Consider the following 24454-nt stretch of genomic DNA (forward strand, 5'->3'; position numbering starts at 1 on the left):
ACTTTTCATCTTCCTCATTTATTCATTCAACTGCCGTTTTCTGGAACAACCTTCCTTCATACGTATTTCCTGAAAATTACAATCTACAGAAGTTCAAGTCCAATATCAACAAATATCTTCTTTCGTCTTCTGAACCTCCAACCCAAGCATGGTACTAAGTACTATAGGTTCTAATACCTCTCGTGTTTGGGGTTCTCATAAAAAAAAAAAAAAAAACATAGTATCCAATCAAATTGGTCACACAAGACTTCCCCTTAAGAAACCCATGCTGTGTTCAATCTATAACTGAAGTCTTGTCTAGAGGGTCTTGCAATGCTTCTTTAACCAGTGCCTCCATTAGTTTCCCTGGAACAGAAGTTAAACTAACAGGTCTGTAATTGCCTGTGTCTCCCCTTGATCCTCCTTTGTGGATTGGGGTCACATTTGTACATCTGCAGTCCATGGGTACCTCCCTCGAGTCCAAGGAAGCTCATAATTATGGCTAAGGGCTTGCTTACTTCCTTTGCTGCCTACTTTAATATAACTGGATAGATTCTATCCACCCATGATGCCTTTGTTTATCTTCAAAAATTTTTCTACTTCACTCTCAATTATTACAAGATTATCTAGCTTACTGCTAGAGCTTAATACACCTCTGGCATTCCCCTCCCTGAATAACTCCTCATGTGCGAATGTAGATGCAAAATATTCATTTTGTTTGTTAGCTACCTGAGCAGGATCATCAACAGTTGAACCATTGATATCAAGTGGACCAATCTGATTCATCCACTTCCATCTAGAGTTTACATAAGTAAAGAACTCTTTGCTGTTTTTCTTTACTGAAAGGGCAGAATTAATGGGATACCTGGTTCCTAGGCAAAGAGATGCTGTTACCCCTCTCACTAGTGGATGAGCCCACTGCCTGGCTGGTATATAGGTACACTCCATCACTGCATTCGTGTAGATGGTAATTTGATAGTAATATGAATAAACGTCATGAGTTATAACAGGTTTTGATAGAGGGATGACAGTGGGTGCCCGACGAATGGATCACTATTGCAGAGGTGGTACAGAAATTGCACTATTCCAGTTTTAGAGTATCAAAAGTGTATTGGGATTATGCCATTTCTGGAATAACATCCCATTGTGGACAGCACTGTGGGCAGAGAAAGCTGTGGATGAATGTGGCTATCAACGTCTGTCTCACATTGATTCAGCCAACCAGAGCATCAGTGACACAAATCACCAACGACTTCAATGACGGAGGTGCCAAAAACGTCTCCAAGACCATTAGGCGATCATTAGCCACAATAGGTTATGGGAGCTGCCGACCCACCAGAGGTGGCACCTCCACAGTCAGGTGGGCAGGAGCAGCAGTGTGTAGCACATGCTTCTTGATTAGACCGGGGTTCGAACCCGTGAGCCACCAAATACGGAAAGGTCAGGGAATGATCACTGCATATCCCCGGAGCAATATGGCCTTAGTTGCTAATGCTCCTAAAAACCAAATAACAACAACCCACTAGAGTCCCATTGCTAACATCAAGACACAGGACTAAGCCTCAACTGGGTGAAAGAACAATGGCACTGGACCTTGGATGACTGGAGACTGGTCCAATGATTCCCATTTCCAGTTATTTCAAGGGACAAGAGGGTGCATATCTGGCAGAAATCACACTAAGCTATGCATCCATCATGTCAACAAGGAACTGTTGAGGCAAGTGGACGATCAGTAATGGTCTGGGGTTAAAGTGTCCATCCTTGCAAACCATCTGCATCCCTTCGTGGTCATCGTGCACCCACAGAGAATTGGACTCTTCCAACAGGAAGAATGCATCTCCCCACAGAGCCATGGTGACTAGAACATGGTTCAAAGAGCATTTATCAGATTTTATCACTAAGGAATAGCCTGCCCATTCACCGGACATGAACCCTGTGGAGCACCTTTGGGATGCTGTGGAAAGGTCCATTCGAGCTTTGAATCCTCCACCCAGGAATGAGATGGAACTATGGACAGTGGTGCAGCAAGCATGGATGGAAATACCTGTGGAACGCTTTCATGAACTAGCAGACTATATGCCTCGCTCTGTGACTGCACTTATCTGGGTGGAAGGTAGGCTAGCCCTAGGTAGGCATCCCATGATTTGTCCACTCTGTGTACAATGGAATATTCTTTGTCGGCAACATTTCTGTATATCCTGATAGAACCTCCATAGATTGTCTGCTAGGACAGTTATGGAGGTTCCATAACTTGCTAGCAAACAAATTTAGAGGTTTAAAATCAGAACACACTAGATAAGGGCTGTAAATATACAACTAAAGACATACTGGTAAATAAACTGGGCATTTCTAAGTTATTGCAATAGTGCTCATTATAAATGTTAATGATCCTATAATAAAACATTTTAAACATTAAGTACTATATGAATGGCTGTTTTAGAATAATTTACTTTTGGGAAGTTTCAGAGCAAGGAAGCTATGATAGTACAACAAGAGGCAGAGAAATTCAAAACATCCTCAAATAAATCAGTAAATCAAATAAAGTTGTAAAATTTATTTAATAAAGAGTCAAAATTAGATACTAACAAACCTTTCATACAAAGTCTGGGCATGGAGAAAGCATATTTGAATATTGATTTTGATGATTTAATTCTAAATAATACTGTTTCAAAATCGCTTGAGCTTCTTTGAGAATATAAAGAATAAATGTACCTTGTGTGAGGGATGCTAAACCAATACTGCCTTTTAACTCTTTTCTTGGTATAGGAGTGTACAGGTGTAGACCACTGCACTTTCTTATCCTTTGGTCGTCCCATCCTTAGACATAGATATAAAGGTGGTTCTTCATATTCTTGTATTGGTCTATTAATTAATCCTATTTTTAAAAAGAGAAAATTCCTTTGATTTTATATTATCATCTGGTAAAACTGAATCATGTCACTGCCAACCTAAAACTATAGTAGAGTTTATAGAAGGTCTCAACTGTTACTAAAGCATTTCTAAATTTTAAAAGAACAAGCAATTAAGATTAAGAAAAAACAAGCAAAATTTGGTTTTTATATTAAAATACAATAATCTCAATTTACAAACAAGAACTACAATGAAAAAATCTTTTAGAAGAAAAGGAATAAAATTCACAGATGAGTAATCATGTCTGAAGTGTGAAGTCTTCAGCCTATTTCATATATTCCTTTTAATGAGGTAAACAATGCCAACTCATCATCATCATCAGCCATTTTCAATCCACTGCAGGATGAAGGCCTCTCCAGCAACTTTCCAGTTCCTTCTGTTTTGAGCACTGGCCATCCATTTACTACTCAAAAACTCATGAATTTCATCTATCCATCTCCGCCTTTGTCTTCCAGGTTTTCTGCCAACTCACACACCCTCAAACATAAGTTCATTACCCAGAACTTCAATTAAAAAGACAGGTAGCCACACACCAATTTCAAATTGAAATTAATCTTTTAATTACTTTTTTCTTTTGCTAATTTTCAAATTTCTCTTCCCAAATCATTAGGCAAAGGGGGGGATTTTATTCCTTTATCAGAAGTAATGCAGTGGTATGCTTATAAAAATACCCTATAGAGCATTACTGTTTACCCATTGAACAAGGTATATGAACAATCATGCTTCAGGCAAGCACAATCTGCTTACTTTCCTCTTCAATAAAGATAGTTTTTGATTTTAGTGGGAACTGAGGTTAAACTTGACGAGTTCAATGAATTGGTTTCATCATGGATTTATTTTGTATAGTGGGAAGGTTTTTTTTTTTTTTTGGAGAAAGATTCCAGAAAAGATTCCTTTTCAATTGTTAGGTTGTTGTTGTTTTGGTTTTTAGAAGCATTAGCAACTAAGGCCATATTGCTCCGGGATATGCGGTGGTCATTCCCTGACCTTTCCGCATCCTCCGTATCTGGTGGTGACGGGCTCAAACCCCGGTCTAATCAAGAAGCTTGTGCTATGCACTGCTGCTCCTTCCCACCTGGCTACGGAGGCGCCATATATGCCTAATCAGTGGTGTAACTACACCAATGCAGTGCATAGGCACCCATGACAGAAAGGGGGTCCACTTTTACTACCCTTCTGGCCAAAACAAGAAAAAGTAAAAATGTAAGTTTTTTGGCTATGTTTATGATAAAATTTATTATCTACGAACAATTTTTTTCATAGCTGCTGCTTCAAGGGCAATTTAAGGATTTTTTATTAAAAAATAATTTAGAGGTGGGCCCCACACTAAACTTTGCATTGGGGCCCACTTTTTCTAGTTATGACACTGGGCATAATACAACTATTGTCTTCATGTCTGGTCACTCTACTCCCACTAAGTTGATTTTCATGAAATTTATATTTCACTCTACCAGAATGGATTTGTCAGGTCTTCCCATATTTCAATAAAGTTTGACCAATATAAATCCATCAATTATTTTTTTATCATAAATATCACAGACTATCCACATACTGTATATTCAGCTGAAGCACTCGATATTACATTTGTTGCCATGCACCGATTGGAAGAATGAATGAGCCATGTGGTGGAAGCACAACAATTCTCAATTTGCACATAAGTCACTGCATTTTTTTTTTTTTTTTATAAATCATGAATTTTTACTATTTGCTAACACACCTGAAATAATGCATTGTGTACATTAACTTATTTTTTATCTTTTTCTCAGTTCCCTAGAACAATGTTTAATGAAACATTGTTTTTTTTAATTAAATGTTATCTGGTATTTTATATTAATGTATTGTTAAGGTATTTAAGATGTCTATAGCAGGCTTCAAAAACAGCTCTGCTCAGTCTTAAAGTTCCAGAGTTTTCTTTATCAGTGTTTTTCTCTTAACTAAGAGATATTCTACTCAATTTCAATTTATTAAATTTTATTCAAATTCTTTAAAATTTCCTCCGATCCTACTTTACTTTCTTAGAGAGCTGCTTGTTATTGGTTTTATGGAGCAACAGCATATCAGGCCATACTGCCCACCTGTTATGTCTGTAGAAGTGCATGTACAAAGACCACTCTGCATGTAGTGTAGGCTAAAAAATATGGGGGAACCCTACTTCCATTTGACATGAACTGCAATCCTGATTGAAGAGGCTTTTATGAATTCCTTGACATAATCTGAACTCAGACCTCTCCAAACAAGTGGGAAGTGGTCAAATTCCATACAGGCATGAAGGTTTGAAGAACTGCTCTTCATGGACATGAAAAATCTTGTGATCTGCAGGCATTAAACTGTAGAAAAATGGTGAATGAGGTTTCATATTTATCAATGTAAAACCTCATTTACCATTTTTCAGTCTGACTAGTTTATCCAGATCATGTAGGGTACACTGCTTAACGTTATTAATAACCCCACCCATCTTTTTATTGTCAGAAAATTAAACATTAAGGTATCTCAGATCAATGTTAAAAATAGGTGAGAATAAAAGACCCAATGAAACTGTACAGTCCCTCAAAGTTCTCTAAGCAGTGCAGACAGGAACTTTTCTAGCAGTGGCAAAGAGGTAATCATCCCAATGCATAAAGCACAGGCCACACCTTGAGTGCCACATACGGGTTTGGAAACCTCATTTTATGAAAGACATCTGTTCGAAAGGGTACAGAAAAGCAACAACAGCTAGGATACAAAATGCTATTCTTACCAAAAAAAGTTATAGGTTCCACAAATTATGGTCTGGAAACTAGGCATCTCCATGGAGATGCTAAGTGAAGCATTTATGGTTGTAAAACAGTTCAGTAAACAAAATGCTGATTGTGCAGTACATGTTTTTTTAGCTGAAAGTGACACTGAAGATGTCTAATTTCAAAGTTTGTACAGTGTTTCATTAGAACTCTTAGAATCACAAAAAATATGATTCAAAGGGTTCATTATTATTTGTGTGTATGTAGTTGTGGAGCAATTCTGTAAACCTTTATACTTCCAGGACTATCTTGTCCTGAAATATTTTTTGCAATCTGCAGGCTTTGAACTGCATAGATAATGCAATGGACTTAGTTCTCACAACAGCATAAACTCACCTTTGCAATAAGTTGCCATGACATAGCACTACTTTCAAACAGGTGGCCTCACCAAAAGGTGAATTGGCATTGTTTTTAACAGATCGGACACCATTATGATGGCCTGTTACAAGACTAACTGGTCCCTCATCAGATAGCATGTGGTATCTAGTGACAGCACTCAGACAAAACAGTTGTAAAGAAATTGTTCAATGTGAACTGCCAAAGATTACATGAAATTAAAGTTTTCAAATTTGCAATGTAGCCAAATCTGTTTTATCTGACTGTTATCACTGACTACCTCTTATCTCATGCGAGATCAATTATCTCTGACATAGGCTGTATATAGCAGTCTCATCTTTTAAACGAATGTCCAATTAAGCTTGGGCAATGCTGTGTTTGAGAGCATTGCAATACTAGGGAAACTTGTTACAAAAGGCAAGTTTATTCACAGAATAAAGAACAGTCTGTGAGAATTAAGACTATTTCATCATCAATGCAGTTTAAAATTCTGCTGGCTTCAAAAACAGATGAGAAGACAATAGTCCTACAAACATCTTAATTTCTGAGACCACACAGCTTTAGCTATATTATAACTGAATATCTCAGCACTATCTCTTATTCAGTAAACTTCATAACTTAGCACAAACTGCTCTTGCAAATAAAGATGTATGGTTCATGAAATCTATGGTTAATCTCTTCCATAAACAGTACCTTACTCTTTACAAAAGATTTAATTCCACACAACCAAAGTTTTTTTACTACCATTATAACTAGTCATTATTAGTAGTTATAATGGTGTCATATACTGACAAGTTGAATGACTTGTCAGTATGTGACTAAAGCAAGGAAAAAACAGACAATTCATTCGGACTTACAATCTGCATTAATATTATGGAAAAGAAGGCCTAATGAATGACTGACCACCTGCTTTTTTCTTTGCTACAGTTATAATGGCAGCAAAACTTTCAGATCTTTGTTATTATGTGCTTGAATTTCTTCACAGTACATTATTAAAAACGAAAGTAAAAATTAAAGACTGTCTCATAATAATTCTCACAAAAAACAGTTAATGTTTCTTATTCTCCACTGCAAAAGTTTTTCTTTGAAACATCCACAGATGTTCTGACAACAATTACTGTAATTATGTTTGTTATTTGTTCATATTTAACAAATTGGACTGTTATTTACAGTAGTACCATCTTTTCTCTATATATATTAAAAAGTTTTCCTCCTAGTGATATTTATTTGAGCCAATGGGAGATGGTGGCAGGGCAATTAAGTCACTACAAATGTGCAGGTTAATAATTACATTGTTGTCTTCCATGAAAGGAAAGTGCCTCCATAACATTCAGCCTCATGCATGCACTTCACTATGTAAGAAATGACCACACATGGCATCATTTGATGTTCCATTGTAATGTCAGCTGATGAAGGGACCTGATATAGTTAGTATATATTTGTAAATAGTTTAGTATTTTGTAAATATTTTAGTCCTGCTCTTTTGGATGCAACAATATTTCTCATGCATTATGGAACCCAAAAGGCCTTTTCCTAAATGACCTATCTAAATGCAGGTAAATAATTACATAGTGACATTTATTCCACATTGAGAATGCTGCATGGTGGAGTAGCCAATGGGAGAAGAGGGATGTGGATCACATGGTACAAGTGGGCAGGGCAATTACATCACTACAAATGGACAGGTAAATAATTACATAGGTCATTTCTTGGTTAGATATTGATCGCTGTGGCATAGTGTTTGGGTAAGGTACCACCTGTGGTTTCCCATATCTGTGCCTCTTGTGATGAATACAGAACCTCTATTCGATGGCTATTTAACCTAGCCATCCCTGAAACCTATCTAAGTCATCCTGAAGGAATGCTGCTGATGACTTAGTGCTGCTACCTAAGTCATCCTGAAAGAATGACTCTTTTCATTAACTACTCTTGCAATGCTCACATTTGTAAAATTTATATCATTCTCTGTATTCTTCAATGTCATAAAAAAAAACTAGGATCAGTCCAACATTTTCTGAAAGAGCCACCTCTAAATCTAACCCACTCTGAAACCATTACATATGAGTATAACTCTTTTTGTCTGCTGAAAAGTGTTGTGTGCATAGTTTAGTGTTTGGTTCTGTTGTTTGTGCTAGCTTCTTGGCCACAGGGCCCCCCCCTAGTAGGACTCCACATTGCTTGCTGCGGCCACCACTGGGAGATGAGCCAGACTGTCCACAGTACTCTGGCTGCTCTCCATCAGGGCTCGCCTGAGCTTCCTGACTGAGAACAAAAGAAAAAAAGCACGAGTGAGGGAGATAGCCAAAGGATGGGAATAAAAAGGCGGAAGAACAGTGCATTTACAGGTGTCTTTTACACAGAAAAGCATGTGTGGGGGTTGGAGAGCAAAGTGAGCAAGGGCAAAGCCCCCAATAGTTACTATAAAGATTTACAGATGTAAATTAGTTTAGTTACTTAGCATTCATTGAAATATGAATCTCTCCAGAACTGCTTAATCACTATGTATACCTCTCTAAAATTTAACAACTCTCAAACCCCAAATGTGCTGGATTTTAAAGAGTTTATTGCAGTATAATAAACATTTTTAATCATTAGGACAATCAGAGGGTTAGGTTCATTTCTTCTAAACAGATGCTTACTGCTTTATTAGATAATTTGTCATCAATATCAGTATTTAAGCCAATATAAAATTACACTCAATGATGTGTTCCATTATTTGGTTTTAGAGTGAATATGATTGTCTTTTTTGGATCTAGTCTATTTATGGTGGTCTAGCTTCATTTTTTTTGGGGGAGGTTTGGACATCCAGTGTCCATGAAGTCTTCTGCATGGAGATCCAAAATTGGTTTATTCTAATTAGTGTCAGTATCTATATCCATAGTCAATGTGCAAGGTAGGACCTTCTTTGGGTATGCATTCAATTGTTTCATTTGGTGCAGTACAAGGAATAATCTTCCTCGTTTATTCATTCAACTGCCGTTTTCTGGAACAACCTTCCTTCATACGTATTTCCTGAAAATTACAGTCTACAGAAGTTCAAGTCCAATATCAACAAATATCTTCTTTCGTCTTCTCAACCTCCAACCCAAGCATGGTACTAAGTACTATAGACTAATATCTCTCATGTTCGGGGTTTACATAAAAAAAAAAGTGGTGGAACTAACTGGAGTACTGTTGGCACAATCTGTAACACAGGGTTCTTTACAGGACTGCTATGGAGATGAGAGCATGGTTCTGGCCAAATCTAAAATTGAAATGGTTGGAGACACTGCTACTTCCACTTGTGTTGCTGCTAATTGGTATTTCTGCATTACTGTTTCATAGGCTTGTTTTGGTATACTGAGCATTACTTGTTTCTTAGTAGGCAACATTTCACTTTGCTTTATACTTTTGAATCTTTTTTCCTGTTTCCAAAGTTTTCATGCTTTAGAATATGAAAAATGTTGGTCATTACATTTTGGACAATAGGATGCTTCAGCTATATACAGGCTATGTATATAGCCCTTGGATCAACAGTTAAGACAAACTGCATCTCCTCAATATACTGTCTGCAAACAGCCAAATTTTTGGTATTTGTAATATCTGATTGAGTTGGAAATATAGGAGCATACATGGCAATTAAGGTAACTAACTTTGATATTAGAAGAGCACTCAAAAATGTCTCTGCCCTTTCCAACCCAGATTGATTCAATCCAATGATTTTTGAATTTGGTTCATTAAGGTTGGAGGTCAAGCAAGGGGCAAACCTGTTAAATACAAAACTACTTGGAATAAACTATAGAGAAAAAGACACTAGAAATGAAATTGAACTAAGTCACTTAGAAAGAGCACATGAAATCATACAAGATTTTTTGGGTACTAGCATTTGGCCAGGGGTGAAACTATAAATTGGCCCCCCAGCAGATAACTGAACAACCCACATGTGATCTTTAACAACCATTCCAAACCATCCATTTCCCTTAACACCTCCCCCCCCCTAATGACTTGAATGCAGATTATTTGTACATACTATAGGTTTCTATGTCCCCTGAAGATTTATAATCATCCCATGCATTTTTCTTCTTTACCACCAGTCTCATCAGTTCATGAGAGAAGTATTTAGGACTAAGCCTTGAACAATACCTCTTAGTTGGTATAAAAAGCTTAGCAGTTTTTATAATTACTTCCCCAAATACTTCCCATTTAGAGTTTGCAGTTGGAACTATCAGTTGGTCTCACCAAAGAATTTATGAACTATCCAAGGCCATTGTAGTCACCTTTACAGAAGTAATATCCCTTCCATTTATCCAGTAGTAAATCCCACAATATACATTATGTTCACTACCACCTAGTGGGTCCTTTATCTGAAGATTCTTAATACATGAAGGGTCACTGCTGATAATCAGATCAAGAGTATTACATTCTCTCATTGCCTCTCTAATATGTTGGTATAGAAACACAATCCAATAGATCCAGAAATGCTCTGCTACTATGCCACATAACCACAAGTTCAGCCAATATCCAGAAACATAAAATTCCCATAGTTATTAATTTCTGTCCCCCCCCCATTCTATTTCTCTATAGTTGTTTGTTTGTTTGTTGTAATCATTCAAGTTATTTTGCCTACTCCTACATATTCCTACTCTCATTTGTGCTATAAGCATTAATGCTTCTTTGGCTTTGATAAAGTCTTAATTTACTCTTCAGCCCTAAACATCCAAGTTTGCCATTACCCCAAGAATTGTTCCCTTAGTTATTTTATTTGGCTAATTTTATTTTTCAATAGAAAGATAAATCACATAAGATAGGTGGAATAGGACCAGAGTATATCTGCCAGGGGCAAAAGTTGATGACATTGATCAGATATCATCTTTTAAGGGCACAAAAGATGATATCTTTGTACAAGTTGGCGCTAATGACATTAAGTGTAGGAGGTCTGCGGATTTACTAAGCAAGTACAGGTCAATGCTGAAAAAAAGTTGCGAGTTAGTGTTAAATTTGAAAGTGTCTGCAATCCTGCCCAGACACAACAGGAGAGAGTATATGATGAGCCTTGTCAATCAATTTGGCCCTGGAGAGATTGTACAGGGCTCATGAGGTAGATTTTTTCTCAGTGTGGTCTGTGCTTGTTAACAGGAGAGATTGCTTCTACAGGGATGGGATACACTTAAATAGAAGTGGGTGCAAGAATATTTGCTGATGCTACCGAGGCAAGGTTGGGTGGGTCGGAAAACTGATAGCTTGGAGGGATTCACTGACTAATAGATTAACAGTAGCCAAAGGCAGAGATGGAAGTTATTCTTGCACTGCTTCTATTGGAATGAGCAGCAGCCCAGAAAGTCAATTGCTAGGAGTTCCAGGAACTGCTTCCCATATGCAGTACTTTACATTTGTCAATGTTAAACTTCAGTTGCCACCTCTCAGCTCATCTGCTCAACTTTTCTAGATCCCCAATGCCTTTTTTATGTTTAACTTCAACAATTTCAACTCCACTTTGCTCTGTTATTACAAATCACTTAGCTTCCTGTTAGAGTTTGATAAACTTCTGGCATTTCCCTCCTTGAATAACTCATGTGTAGTTGTAGATGCAAAATACTCATTCAGTTTATCAGCTATTTGAGCAGGATCATCAACAGTCAAACCATCAATATCAAGCAGAGCAATCTGATTCATTCTCTTCTTTCTAGAAGTAGTCTTTGCTGTTTTTCTTTGCAACTTTCACCAAAAATTTCTAGTAATCTGCTTTCACTCGCCTAACCTCCTTTGTGAATTGATTACAGACCAGCTTATATCTACCATAGGCTTTGTGTCGCCTGATAATTTATATGCATCGCACGCATTTTCCTTCTCTGCCACAAGTCTCATTAGTTCATCTGACATTCGTTTGGGTATATAAAACTTGAACAGTATTTCTTAGTTGGTATGAAGGTTGTTTCTAATTTATTTATAAGTTGGTTTGTACGGACAGTCTCAGAATTTTCAAAAGAAAAGGCCCCTAAAGTAGTTAAAGGTAGGGGTTAAAACAGTGTTCAAGGGAATCTAAGCTTTAATCACCATGTAGCAAAAAATCCACATTGTGTTCATAAGGGAGAGACTATAGCCCCTTCAGCTTCCTACCTGAGACCACCAATGTTTGCATGAACTCATTGCAGTAGTCTTGGGGAGAGTTAAAATGTTTACCCCTTCTGTCTACTTCCCACATACTTCAATAACAGAAAGACAGTTGTAATGTGAATATGTGCACAAGTTATCTGCTTGTCTATTGCATATTGTTTGTTTCTTCTGTGTTTTGCTTAACATTGTATTGTCTAAGCAAAGGCAAAGAAAATGTCTCAAAATTAAGTTTAAGTGCAGTTTTTCTGCACAATGGTAATGCATTCCTATCAGTTCCTCTACTTCATTCTGTTGGTGTGAAAGATCCATGATACCAAATGCAATAAAGTACCAAGACTTTCCTCAAAGTCTGTGGTAATCTTAGGGTACCTGGATCATTCACTGGTCTACAGGAAGGCTTCACAACATTGATTTTCATATCTGCAGGACAATTGTGCAAAAAGAAGTGGGAAAGAGGAATTTTTACAAATTTCATCTTTACATATGTTCATAAAATGTTTCACTGGTTGGATCAAAAAAAGATTCTTCCACCTTTGCATATAAAGCTTGGATTAATAAAGAATTTTATTAAAGCTCTGAATAAAGAAGGAAGTGAGTTCTGCTATCCAAGCAAGAGTGGGTCCCAATTTAATAGATACAAAACTGAAAGAATTTCCATTAAAGCCTAAAAAAAAAAAAACCTCCTCCTCAAAGATGACATATCTGAAACAAACCTAACAGGAAAATGAGCTAGCAGCCTGGAAATTGTTAGCAGCTGTGCATAGATTTCCTGCAAGAAGGAAAGTAGACAATTATGAATTTTTGGCAAATTTACTGCAGCTATAAAGATATGGGCAGCCAAATGTCCTTGAAAGTTAATTTTCTTCATTCCCATTCAGTTTTTTCCCTCAAAATCGAGATGTAATGCTGAGTAACAGAACACTTTCATCAGGACATATGATGGGAGATTACTGCTGGTTTCTCAAGGGTGAAAGTAAAACTATAAGAAAAAAACTGAGTGGCAAACATTTCTAGGGAAACAGAATATACATAGTAAAATTATGTTTGATTAAAGTATTTTAAAATGGACTCATTTTTAAGATAGCATATGTATTATTGTATGACATTTGAAACTGGTCATTAACTCTTTCAATGGAGACTTGATCGAAACAATTTTGGAATCAGCAGATCAATTTCTTTAGAATGTGCAATGTTTTCTCAAGAGGTACAACAAAAAAAAAAAAAAAAAAGTTGGCCAGTGTAATTTAGGTTAGGCAGAACAGGACTAATGATTAATAATGGGAGACATGTCTTGCATCATACGGACCACTTCACCCTCTTCAGGGTAAAGCATATGGATTTTCAGCCAAAACTGAAGACTAATTACCTGAATCTCTTCATCTCCCACAAATTACTGTTGAATAGACCCATTCACCCTGGGGGGGGGGGGGGGCACACACAATCTGTAATATTACTCCTAGGTGACATGGAGTGTGTCCACTTGTGAAGACAGGAGTAGTCAATGTTTTGCCTCATGAGTATATTTAAAAATATACTTCTGACATTAAACTGACAATATTTTTATTAAAAGAGTAAAGTGAATGTTCCAATAAGCAACCCAGTCTAACTTGGTACTTATGTTTCATCAGATGATTTTTTTTCTCCTTTTTTTTAAATTCAGTATTGCTCAGTTTCTATTAAAGTCTCACTACTCTATAGGGCTTTCAGATTATCTACATGGCAAAATCTTTCATTTAGATCCTGAACAATATCGGCCAAACCACACTCCACAACTAGATACCACAAAATCTGCCCTTCCATATTAATATATAAACATTTCTGAATAATCTATGGGTAAAAAAAAAAAAAATATTGCATATGTACTATAGCATACTTATGAATATTCCAAGTTAATTTTTAAGCCCACATATAACAAAGCAATCCTTAATTTACATAATATAAACTTTAAAGTATACAAATGAGGCATCTTTCTGATATCTAAATATAGCCAAAAGCAAACAGTTTGCTAGAAAAATGCAAACATCTCATAGTGGAAGCAAACTGCTTCCATACTACACTGCACCATAGCACAGTGGTCCAGCACAAGGGTAGAGAATTATATGCATTTGAGTGACTCTGGTTCAGGCCCACATAACTACCAAATACAATATGTTCACATATTCCCTGAATTTTGAACTCCTCTGACCTTATGTGGTTATTCTGAAGAATAAACAGAATATTTGTACTTATTTGTAAAAATTATATTGTTATCTATAATGTATGCTAACCCAGACAGCATTTCAGAGATTCTCTATCACTGGATGATTAGACACATCATTGCAGGCCTGACAACCTGGGGATATATATCCACTAAAAAAAAAAGAGAACTGAGTTTGCTACAAAACTTTAAGAGAAATTTTATACCAGAAGTGCTCTGAAATACAAGTTATAAAACTAAATGTGCATCACTATCTACATAAGACAATCTCTTAGCTTTAAGTTTAATATCAATTTCCATAATTATTTAATTTTATTTGAAATAAATAACATGTCAGAGCCATTGCAGCTCTGACATCTATTAAAAAATAAAATAACACTGTGGCATACCTTAAGTCAGGCTAATGGTGGTGGCTGCTAAAAAAGTGTCAATTCCAAATATTAATCTACAGTTATGACATAAAAGGTTAAACAAATTAACTAGTTAATATATTCATTTTGAAAAGGTTTGATATCAATAAATAATAATAATAAAAAATTATGTAATAAACACTTACTATCTAAGAAAGCAAACAGATCTGGCTTCTCTTCCACCATATTTTTATACCCAACCAGAGAAGGCTCTGTGGCTTGTGGTTGCTGTAAATCAGAAGGCACCACTTCTTTTTCTTCTGTGGCAGTTGTTTCAGTTACTGTTTTCTGCATTTCTTCAATGTCTTGTTTAGCCTCCTCTTTTACTTCTTTTAATTCAGAAACCTCTGATGGCTCTTGTGCAAGTACCACATTTGCATCCTTGAGTTTAGCATCTTCTTCAGAACTACGAACAAACAAACCACTTGAAAAGTCCACAAAACTTTTAGGAGAGGAAGACAAGATCTTGCTGATTGAAGATGTAGTGTAAGAAGTGAGAGATTCCATCGGATATGACAGCCGTTTAAGCATCCGTTCCCTCCTAGTTTCAGGGTGGGCCTTTTCTGAACATACTTGAGAGTCAGAAGAAAATGATTTTTCCATTGTAGGAATATTGTCTTCAACACCACTTGTCCTTTTTGGGAAGTCATGTTCAGCTTCAAATGATTTATCAAACTTAGATAGTTTATCAATATGAGAAACAAACTCCTTAACTGGATCTTTAGCAACCTTTCCTTCTGAAATCCCTCCTTCAGCTGCTATTGATGACTTACTTATATCGACTGTACTTGAACCTTTTTCATCTGTTTGTGTTAAGGTATCACCTGCAAGCCTTTCTGTAACTTTCTGTTCTGTTTCATTGTCTTTTGATTTCACTATTTCCACAGTTTCTTCAGCTGCAGTTGATATTCTTGAATCCTGACGTTCTGACTTTCGAGCAGTTTTACCGTAGTAAATATCTGGTTTAGGAATGTTTTGCCTAAATAAAAAAAAATTACTTCTTAATCCTCACTAATGAAAATGTTTTCACAATAAACAGAGGAACTAAAGAACTGGCTGAATTAACACAAGAATGAAACAAGTATACTCTCTAACTAATACAAGTTTGGCATTTTAATTTTGAACGTATGGTTCTGAACAATTTATGGTTTAGAATTGATTTTAAACTTCTGCCACTCTGGCAATAATGCATCATTAAATACAAGGCTCAGTGGAATGTTTACATATTAATGCACTATGGTTCTTGATAGTCAGTCAAGGTGAGCATATGTCTCTGCCTGTGTCTAGAGGCTTACAATATTTGGGAGTCCCAAGAATGGAAATATACATTCAAATAAACAATTCTGAGGCAGTGGGGCTCCCAAAATCCCATGGTACTTAAGGGCCTTAATTATGTAAATGCACTTATTAGTAAAGATCACATTTGCAATCTGGAAGGTGACAATGCGAACAAAATTTGAGTAAAGAACAATCTTAGTCCTTAAGATATGTATGGATTTTAGGTTACAATGCTACTCCCATGAATTATACTAGAAATAAACAGTACTTCTCAAAAATGGTGCAAGTGTGGTTCAAATGAAAGCAGAAAAAGTGGATCATCACTTGTAACTATGCACTCAACACAAAACCATTAATATAGAGAAATGTTTGCATTTACTAGAACCAGATTACAATTTATCTGGTTTCACAGCATATCTTGTGGTGCAGGGTCACAGCCCTCACAGCTTTTGGGGTATCCCACCTTGGTAATTAAGTCAAAGTTAGTTGGTATACTGCACTAATAGGGATGCTTTGCCACCCTCAGATTACAATAATCATAAAATTGCCAATAAACGGCAAGGCTACATCACAAATATAGTAATGGAAGGAAATATATTATGAAAAGTGCTGTTTATTTGTAGGCCAATGCTGGGGCACTTGTGGTCATAGTATAAAAGGTCATAGACCTCTTTCACTTGAGTTTGATAGATTTGGTAGTTAATCATGCAAATATCATTTGCATGATTAACTACCAAATTGTAAAACAAACAGACTATTAAATATAAAATTAAGAACAAAGTATTCTTTTAATATCATGATTGTTACAATATTCAGTCTAAGACACCCCATTATAAACTCAGACATATTTTGGGAATATGCCTCTTTCTGTACATAGCTTGAGGCTTTTGCCCTAGACTTAACTAGGTCAAAATCTGCAACTACTTCTAGATTACAAAATCTTGATCACTTACGAAAAATCTACAAATGTAATACTTGCATTTATCAATATTAAATCTAAATTGCTATTTTTTCATCCAAACTGCCTAATTTATCTGGATCTTGTCGAAGTAGCATATCCTGATTACTGTCATTAACCCTCTACCCACCTCTGTATCAACAGCCAAACTTAGAAATTAAAACTGATAAGCCTACATCAATATCATTATATAAATATTGAAAATGGTAAGAGACCCAACACCAAACTCTGCAGGTTCTGCCCATAACATCAATCCATGAAGAGCAGTGGGTATTAATAACCACAGTCTCCTTCCACTCAGCCATAATTTTATCCATGGCAGTAACTTGTCCTCAATGCCACACTGCTCCAATTTGCACACAATTGTCATTCATATGGAACAATACTGTGAGGAAATATACAGAGGCTGTTGTTAAAGTTAAGCCATTAATGGCCACTGATCTAAGGTCAGTTCGTGGAGGAATGAATTTTACAGGAATGTGGGAAATTTAAAGATTCACTACCATGCGTTGAGTTGCCTGTCTCAATCATTTCAATATAATGATTAAGTGGGACACTGATATGGTGCTTAAGATAAGTTTGCTGCATGAAGAGGCAGATTAGGTCATATTCTACCAATAGGTCAAATATGTCTGAGTTAATGCAAAAAGTTTGTCAATTTTATTATAAGATGTGCATTGAGTTAGATTACTGTTTCCATGTGAAGAACTGTGGCTGCCAATTTTCTGTTATTCTTTTTTGAGGAAGTACTGTTTGCCAATGGCTACATCTTCAGCAACTATTTCAAGCCCATCTGATTGTATCTTATCTTTTGTATATTTGGTTGGAGTCAGTTTGCTTTGGTCTGTGTGCTCCTAACTGTGATAACTTTCAATGGTTCAGTGTTGAAATAAGTGGAACTAAAATAAGTGTGACTGCAATTTGGTCTCAGTTCTGTTGTGTGTCAGAAAGACGAACAGGCCAGGGGCAGACTGGCTGCAGTTGGCCCTAGTGTCATTGAACAATTTACCCCCTCCCACTTTTTTTTTGTAGTGATAACATGCTACAAACTATTGGCCTTGTTGAAAATTACAAATGTCTCCAAACAGGCCTACGAGGTTGGGAAAATTAATGTTGAAAAATTATACTTCACACCAACCAGCAATTCTAAATTTTTACTGCAAACTAAAATACATGCAATAAATAAAACTGGTAAAAACAGATGTATTTACAATAAATGACGGTTAAAATAAAATGAAATGATGGTAAAATATGACTAAAATGGAAGTTAAAATAATATTAAAATAAAACTATAGCTTTCAGAGATGACACTTTTTTTTCAACAGTGTGCTTCTGTTGTACGACAACATCCTTAAATAGCAGGCCCACAGGCACTCGTCACATGGTTCCACAGGAATATGGTTGGAATTTCCCACCTGCGTACTGGAACCAGAAATGGCTCGGGAGCGCGCCAATAAAAACCGATCATCATGTTCAAGAATGGTGGCTTCAAGGAGGGGATGCATACAGACACCCCTATCCTTGTTGATGGCGTTACCACTAGCTGCCTCGATGCGCAGGCTCTCAAGCCATTTACAGTCCCAAAACCCATGAGCCCAGTCAGTGATGACCACAGCTTCAGGGGAGATCTGGTGCTGTTTCTCACAAAAATGCTCCGCCACAGCAGACTTCGCATAATTTGCCATTCTTATAGCACTCGTGTGCTTACCCAGACATTCTTTTAGTCGTCACCCCCGTCTCACGAACATAACAAACCCCACAATCTGGGCACTTAATTTCATATACCACCCCACCGCTAACTTCTTTTGATATGGGTTCTTTAACTTGTGATATCACTGTGTGCAACCTCCATCCCGGAAGCTGCACACAGCATATCTGGCACCCACGGACTGTACGTGCGATGCGTTCAGTAAGGCCAGGATAGCAAGGAATGTATGCAGCGATCACAGGGGCGGGCGACTCACTATGCGTGGACTCTACCCCTCTAATGAATTTATCCAAAATCCTCTGGGGATAACCACATTTCTTGAGGTCTGCTGTGACTAATAATTTCTCTTTATCCTTGGGGATACTGCAGTGGGACCGAACCCTATCTATTAGGGCCTTAACTACATTGTTGTTGTTTTGGCTGGTTTGTGCCGAGCTATAATGGATATATTGTCCCCGGCACATGGGTTTCCTGAAAACATTAGTCTTAAGCCTACAACCTTCTCTGATCACCAGCACATCAAGAAATGGGAGGGATTCTTCTGCCTCCACCTCTGAGGTAAATTGAATGAAAGGGGAGAAGCTGTTAAGCACATTAAGAGTTTGACCTTCCTTCCCCTTCTGTATGATGGTAAAAGTATCATCCACGTATCTTTTCCATTTACGTATGGGAAATTCCAAACCATCAAAGATCCTAACTTCTAATTCTTCCATGGCTAAATTAGCCACAATAGCACTAATGTGGGAACCCATGGCCATGCCATGAACCTGCCTATACATAACGTCCTGGAAGACCAAGGTGGTACTGGACAGGCATAACTCCACACCTTCACAAATATCATTAATACTTAACAAAGACCTGGTATTTAAAGCCGCATCCTTTTCCAAATCCCTTCTAACACATTGAACTCCAAACCTAATAGGAATACATGTGAACAGCGAAATAACATCAAAATAAATCAAAATCTCATTTTCACTTATAGACTATTCTTTAATAAAACCTACAAAGTCCTTACTATCTTTAATGACAAAACTTTAAATGGCAGCACCAGATCTCCCCTGAAGCTGCAGTTATCACTGACCGGGCTCATGGATTCTGGGACTGCAAATGGCTTGAGGGCCTGCACATCGGGGCGGCTAGTGGTAACACCATCAACAGGGATAGGGGTGTCCGTATGCATCCCCTCCTTGAAGCCGTTGTTCTTGAACGTGATGATCTGCTTTTATTGGTGCGCTCCCGAGCCATTTCCGGTTCCAGTATGCAGGTGGGAAATTCCAACCATATTCCTGTGGAACCATGTGACAAGTGCCACGGGCCTGCTATTTAAGGATGTTGTCGTACAATAGAAGCACACTGTTGAGAAACAAGTCTGTCGTCTCCGAAAGCTACAGTTTTTAGCGCTTTTATCACCATTATATTTTAATATTATTTTAACTTCCATTTTAGTCATATTTTACCATCACTTCATTTTAACCATCATTTATTGTAAATACATTGTTTTTACCAGTTTTATTTATTGCATGTATTTTAGTTTGCAGTAAAAATTTACTATTGCTGGTTGGTGTGAAGTATAATTTTTCAACATGAAAATTACCACCTCTTTATCCTAAGCCAGTTCAATCTGGAGTTGCTAAGCAGAATGATTAGCATTGGCCATACAGTTGTATGGCAGTCAGGCTTTTGCTGCACAAAAAAAAAAAAACCTCCATGTGTTTTTCCCTTCCTACCATATTGATTCAGCAAACCTTTGAATATACCCAAACTTTCTGCCTCAACTATCCAAGGAGGTAACTAATGCCACCATGAAAAAATTTTTCATCCACATTTTACTGCGCTCGTGTGCACGCGCTCTCTCTCTCTCTCTCTCTCTCTCTCTCTCTCTCTCTCAGATCTTAAAGCTCAATAAGATCCTTCTATAATACCTCGGTTGCCACATTCACTCACTGGCTCACATATTCAGTTTCTCCTGATAAGGAATCCTTTTGCTAATTTCACCAGATGTGGTCCCACACTGGAGACCTGTTCCAAATGTGGTCTCCACATTTTTCCACTGCCTTATCTCCAAGATAATGTTCAATAAATCATTGACAGGACAACACCATAGATTACTCCTTATTGCTTGTTTGCCCATGTTGTGATCCCCGAATTCCTTTCTTCTGCTATCATTTTTAATTCATCCCTTGCAAGTTGTTTTTTGGTTTTTATTTTTCAAGTGAAAAGAAAAAACTTTGAATTAATATAGTGGTTAATGTTGAATTAACATGGTGCCACTTAACCTAGCCATCCCTGAAACCTATCTAAGTCATCCTGAAGGACTGCTGATGACTTAGATAGTGCTGCTACCTAAGCCATCCTGAAAGAATGACTCTTTTCATTAACTACTCTCTTGCAATGCTCACATTTGTAAAATTTATATCATTCCCTGTACTCTTCAATGTCATAAAAAAATCAGGATCAGTCCAACATTCTTTTCTGAAGGAGCCACCTCTAAATCTAACCCACTCTGAAACCATTACATATGAGTATAACTCTTTTTGTCTGCTGTTATGTAGCCATTCCACAATCAAAGGATCCTGCAATCCCAACACACTAACTTATACAGCAATCTCTCACATTGGACTAAGTCAAATGTCTATTTCGACGACATTTGACTTAGTTCCCCAAAAGGGTCAGATACACTGTTTTGATTTGTGGCATTGCTAAAGTCCAAATAAACAAGATCATTTTCTGTGCATCAACTCATAAGTGGCACTGTCATATGTAACAGTTTATCAGGGCAGTTAAACAAGACTTTCGCTATACAAAACCACGCTGAGTTACCTTAAGAAAATCATTTATCTCCATGATCTGATGCTGCATTCCTTAATTACTACCTCCTTGATTAAGAATGTAATACATTTTGGTTAGATGTGCATGAGAGCCTACTGATCTATGTTGTTTAACAGCTTAAGCAAAGCTAGGCTTATCAGTATACCACTGTTTTAAAAAAGCCATGAATTAGGATTGAATTTGAAAGTGTCTGCAATTCTGCCCAGACACAATAGGAGGGAGTACATGATGAAAGCCTTGTTGATCGATTCAACCCTGGAAAGATTGTGTAAGACTCAAGGGGTAGAATTTTTTTCACCCTGGTCTGTACTTGTTAACAGGAGAACTGCTTCTACAGGGATGGGATACACTTAAATAGAAAGGGTGCAAGAATATTTGCTGATGCTATCGAGGTAGTGTTAGGTGGGTTGGAAAACTGGGGGGATACAAGGACTAATAGATTAACAGCCACTGGCAGAGATGAAAGTGATTCTTGCACTGCTTCTATTGGAATGAGCAGCAGCCCGGAAAACAAGATGCAGGGTACTTCAGAGACTGCTGGGAGTCATTGCAGTACAAGTAAACACATGGGTTGTTTTAGGGTAGCTAAGAATAGGAACAGGTGTATGTATACTTGCATGTACACCAATGCTGGGAGTTTGGTAAGTAAATTTGATGAATTTGAGGTATTGCTCAAAACATCAAAGGCAGATATTGTTGGGATATCAGATATGTGGTGTCATACAGATATAAGGAATGCAGAACTGGAATTTGGGGAGTACAATGTGTACAGAAAGGCTAGACAGGATAGGAAGGGAGGAGGGGTTATGCTATTAGTTAAGAAACTAAATCCAAGGAAGTGAAGCCCGTCAACATCACTGGACAGTGCAGTGTTGAGTCAGTTTGGTGTGACATAAGCATTGGGAGATCAAAATTGAGAATAGGAGTGTGCTATAGGCCTAATGACTCTGATGAGTAAAATAAAAAACCGTACAGAGAAATAGTGGACCAGTAAATCAGAAAGTCTTATAATGGGAGATTAATTTCCCAGAAATTGACTGGAATTTGTGGGTTGGTCACTCACACACTAGCAAGGCTTTTGTGGATTTATTGGATGATTGTTTTCTACATCAGCATGTTCGGGAGGCAACTAGAGGAAGTAATACTCTTGATCTGATTATCAGTAGTGATTCTTCATGTATTAAGAATCTGCAGATAAAGGAACTACTAGGTGGCAGTGATCACAGTGTGCTGAAGTGGGATTTACTCAAAGAGGTAACTACCATCAGAGGTAAAGGGAATGGTTATTGCTTTTGTAAAGGTGACTATGATGGTCTGAGACTGTATTTAAATTCTATACACTGGGACCAACTGAAGATGTTACCAACAGCAAATTCAAAATGGGAAGCATACAAAGAACTTATCTTGGAAGATACTAGGCTTTACATACCAACTAAGAAATATTGTTCAAGGTTTAGGCCAAAATGGATGTCAGATGAACTAATGAGACATATGACAGAGAAGAAAAATGCATGGGATACATATATATTAACACGTGACACAGAAGCCTATGATAGATACAAGTTGATCTGTAACCAAGTTACAAAGGAGGTTAGGCAGGCAAAGGCAGATTACGAGAAATCTTTGGCAAGGGATGCAAAGAAAAACAGCAAAGAGTTCTTTACTTATGTAAACTCTAGAAGGAAGGGGATGAATCAGATTGGTCCACTTGATATCGATGGGTCAACTTTGATGATCCTGCTCAGGTAGCTAACAAACTAAATGAATATTTTGCATCGACATTCACACATGAGAGGTTATTCAGCAAGGGGAATGCCAGAGGTGTATTCAACTCTGGCAGTAAGCTAGAGAATCTTGTAATAACTGAGAGTAAAGTGGAGGAGAAATTGTTGAAGATAAACACAAGAAAGGTACCCAGGGTGGATGGGATCTATCCAGTTATATTAAAGGAGGCAGCAAAGGAAGTAAGCAAACCCTTAGCCATAATTATGAGAGCTTCTTTGGACTCAGGGGAGGTACCCATAGACTGGAGATGTGCAAATGTGACCCCAATTCACAAAGGAGGATCAAAGGCTGACACAAGTAATTATAGATCTGTGAGTTTAACTTCTGTTCCAGGGAAATTAATGGAGGCACTGGTTAAAGAAGCACTGCAGGATCATCTAGACAAGACTTCAGTTATAGCTCGGACACAGCAAGGTTTTGTTAAGGGAAAGTCTTGCCTGATTGGATACTATGATGCAGTCACAAAAGAACTGGATGCATGAGAATAACTTTGATATTATATATTTGGATCTTAGAAAGGCTTTTGATACTGTTGCACATGGAAGACTGCTGCACAAATTGGAGCAGTGTGGCACTGGAGGCAAATTTCTGCTATGAATAAAGGGATGGTTGAGGGGGAGAAGACAGAGTGGTAATCAATGGACACTGCTCATCATGGACTAATGTTATTAGTGGAGTCCACTCAGGGTTCAGTGTTTGGTCCATTGTTTTCTGTATTTATAAATGATATTGATGATGGTATATCAAGCTTAATGTCCAAGTTAGCAGACAATACAAAGGTTGGCAGGGTTGTTAAGGACACTACTGACAGTATGCTGCTGCTGCAACAGGATCTGGGAAGGTTGAGCAGATGGGCTGAGAAGTGGCAAATGAAGTTTTAACATTGACAAATGTAAAGTACTACATATGGGGAACAGTAACCCCAGAGTAACGTATCAACTGTGGTAGTACACTGACAGTGGTAGAGAATGAAAAGAACCTGGGGGTAATTGTGCAGGCAGATATGAAGTTCTCTGAGAAGTGCAGACAGGCTGCAAGAGTAACTCATGGTGTCTTGTCAATGATATACAGAAATTTTTCTAACAGGGATAAGGAGGTGATTATTCCCTTGTATAAGGCAATAGTCAGGCCACACCTTGAGTACTGTATACAGGTCTGGAGGCCTCATTTCAAGAAGGATGTAGAGCTGCTGGA

At 37.5% G+C, this 24454-nt stretch overlaps 1 protein-coding gene across 2 annotated transcripts in view; it reads right to left on the reverse strand.

Annotated features, from left to right (window-relative positions):
* The window catches only part of LOC150077833 (oxidation resistance protein 1A-like), a 374929-nt gene that overhangs the window by 53774 nt on the left and 296701 nt on the right, over window positions 1-24454 (reverse strand). For both annotated transcript variants that reach the window (XM_090384259.1, XM_090384258.1), the window contains exons 9-10: window positions 14849-15681; window positions 2692-2854 (exon numbers count right to left, since the gene is read on the reverse strand). In XM_090384259.1, coding sequence (XP_090240385.1) covers window positions 2692-2854; window positions 14849-15681 — 996 coding nt within the window. The remainder of the gene's footprint in view (window positions 1-2691; window positions 2855-14848; window positions 15682-24454) is intronic.

The sequence above is a fragment of the Mastigoproctus giganteus genome, chromosome 11 (assembly GCF_048544385.1).
Source record: "Mastigoproctus giganteus isolate SK-2022 chromosome 11, ASM4854438v1, whole genome shotgun sequence".
In the NCBI taxonomy this organism is placed as follows: Eukaryota; Metazoa; Arthropoda; class Arachnida; order Uropygi; family Thelyphonidae; genus Mastigoproctus; species Mastigoproctus giganteus.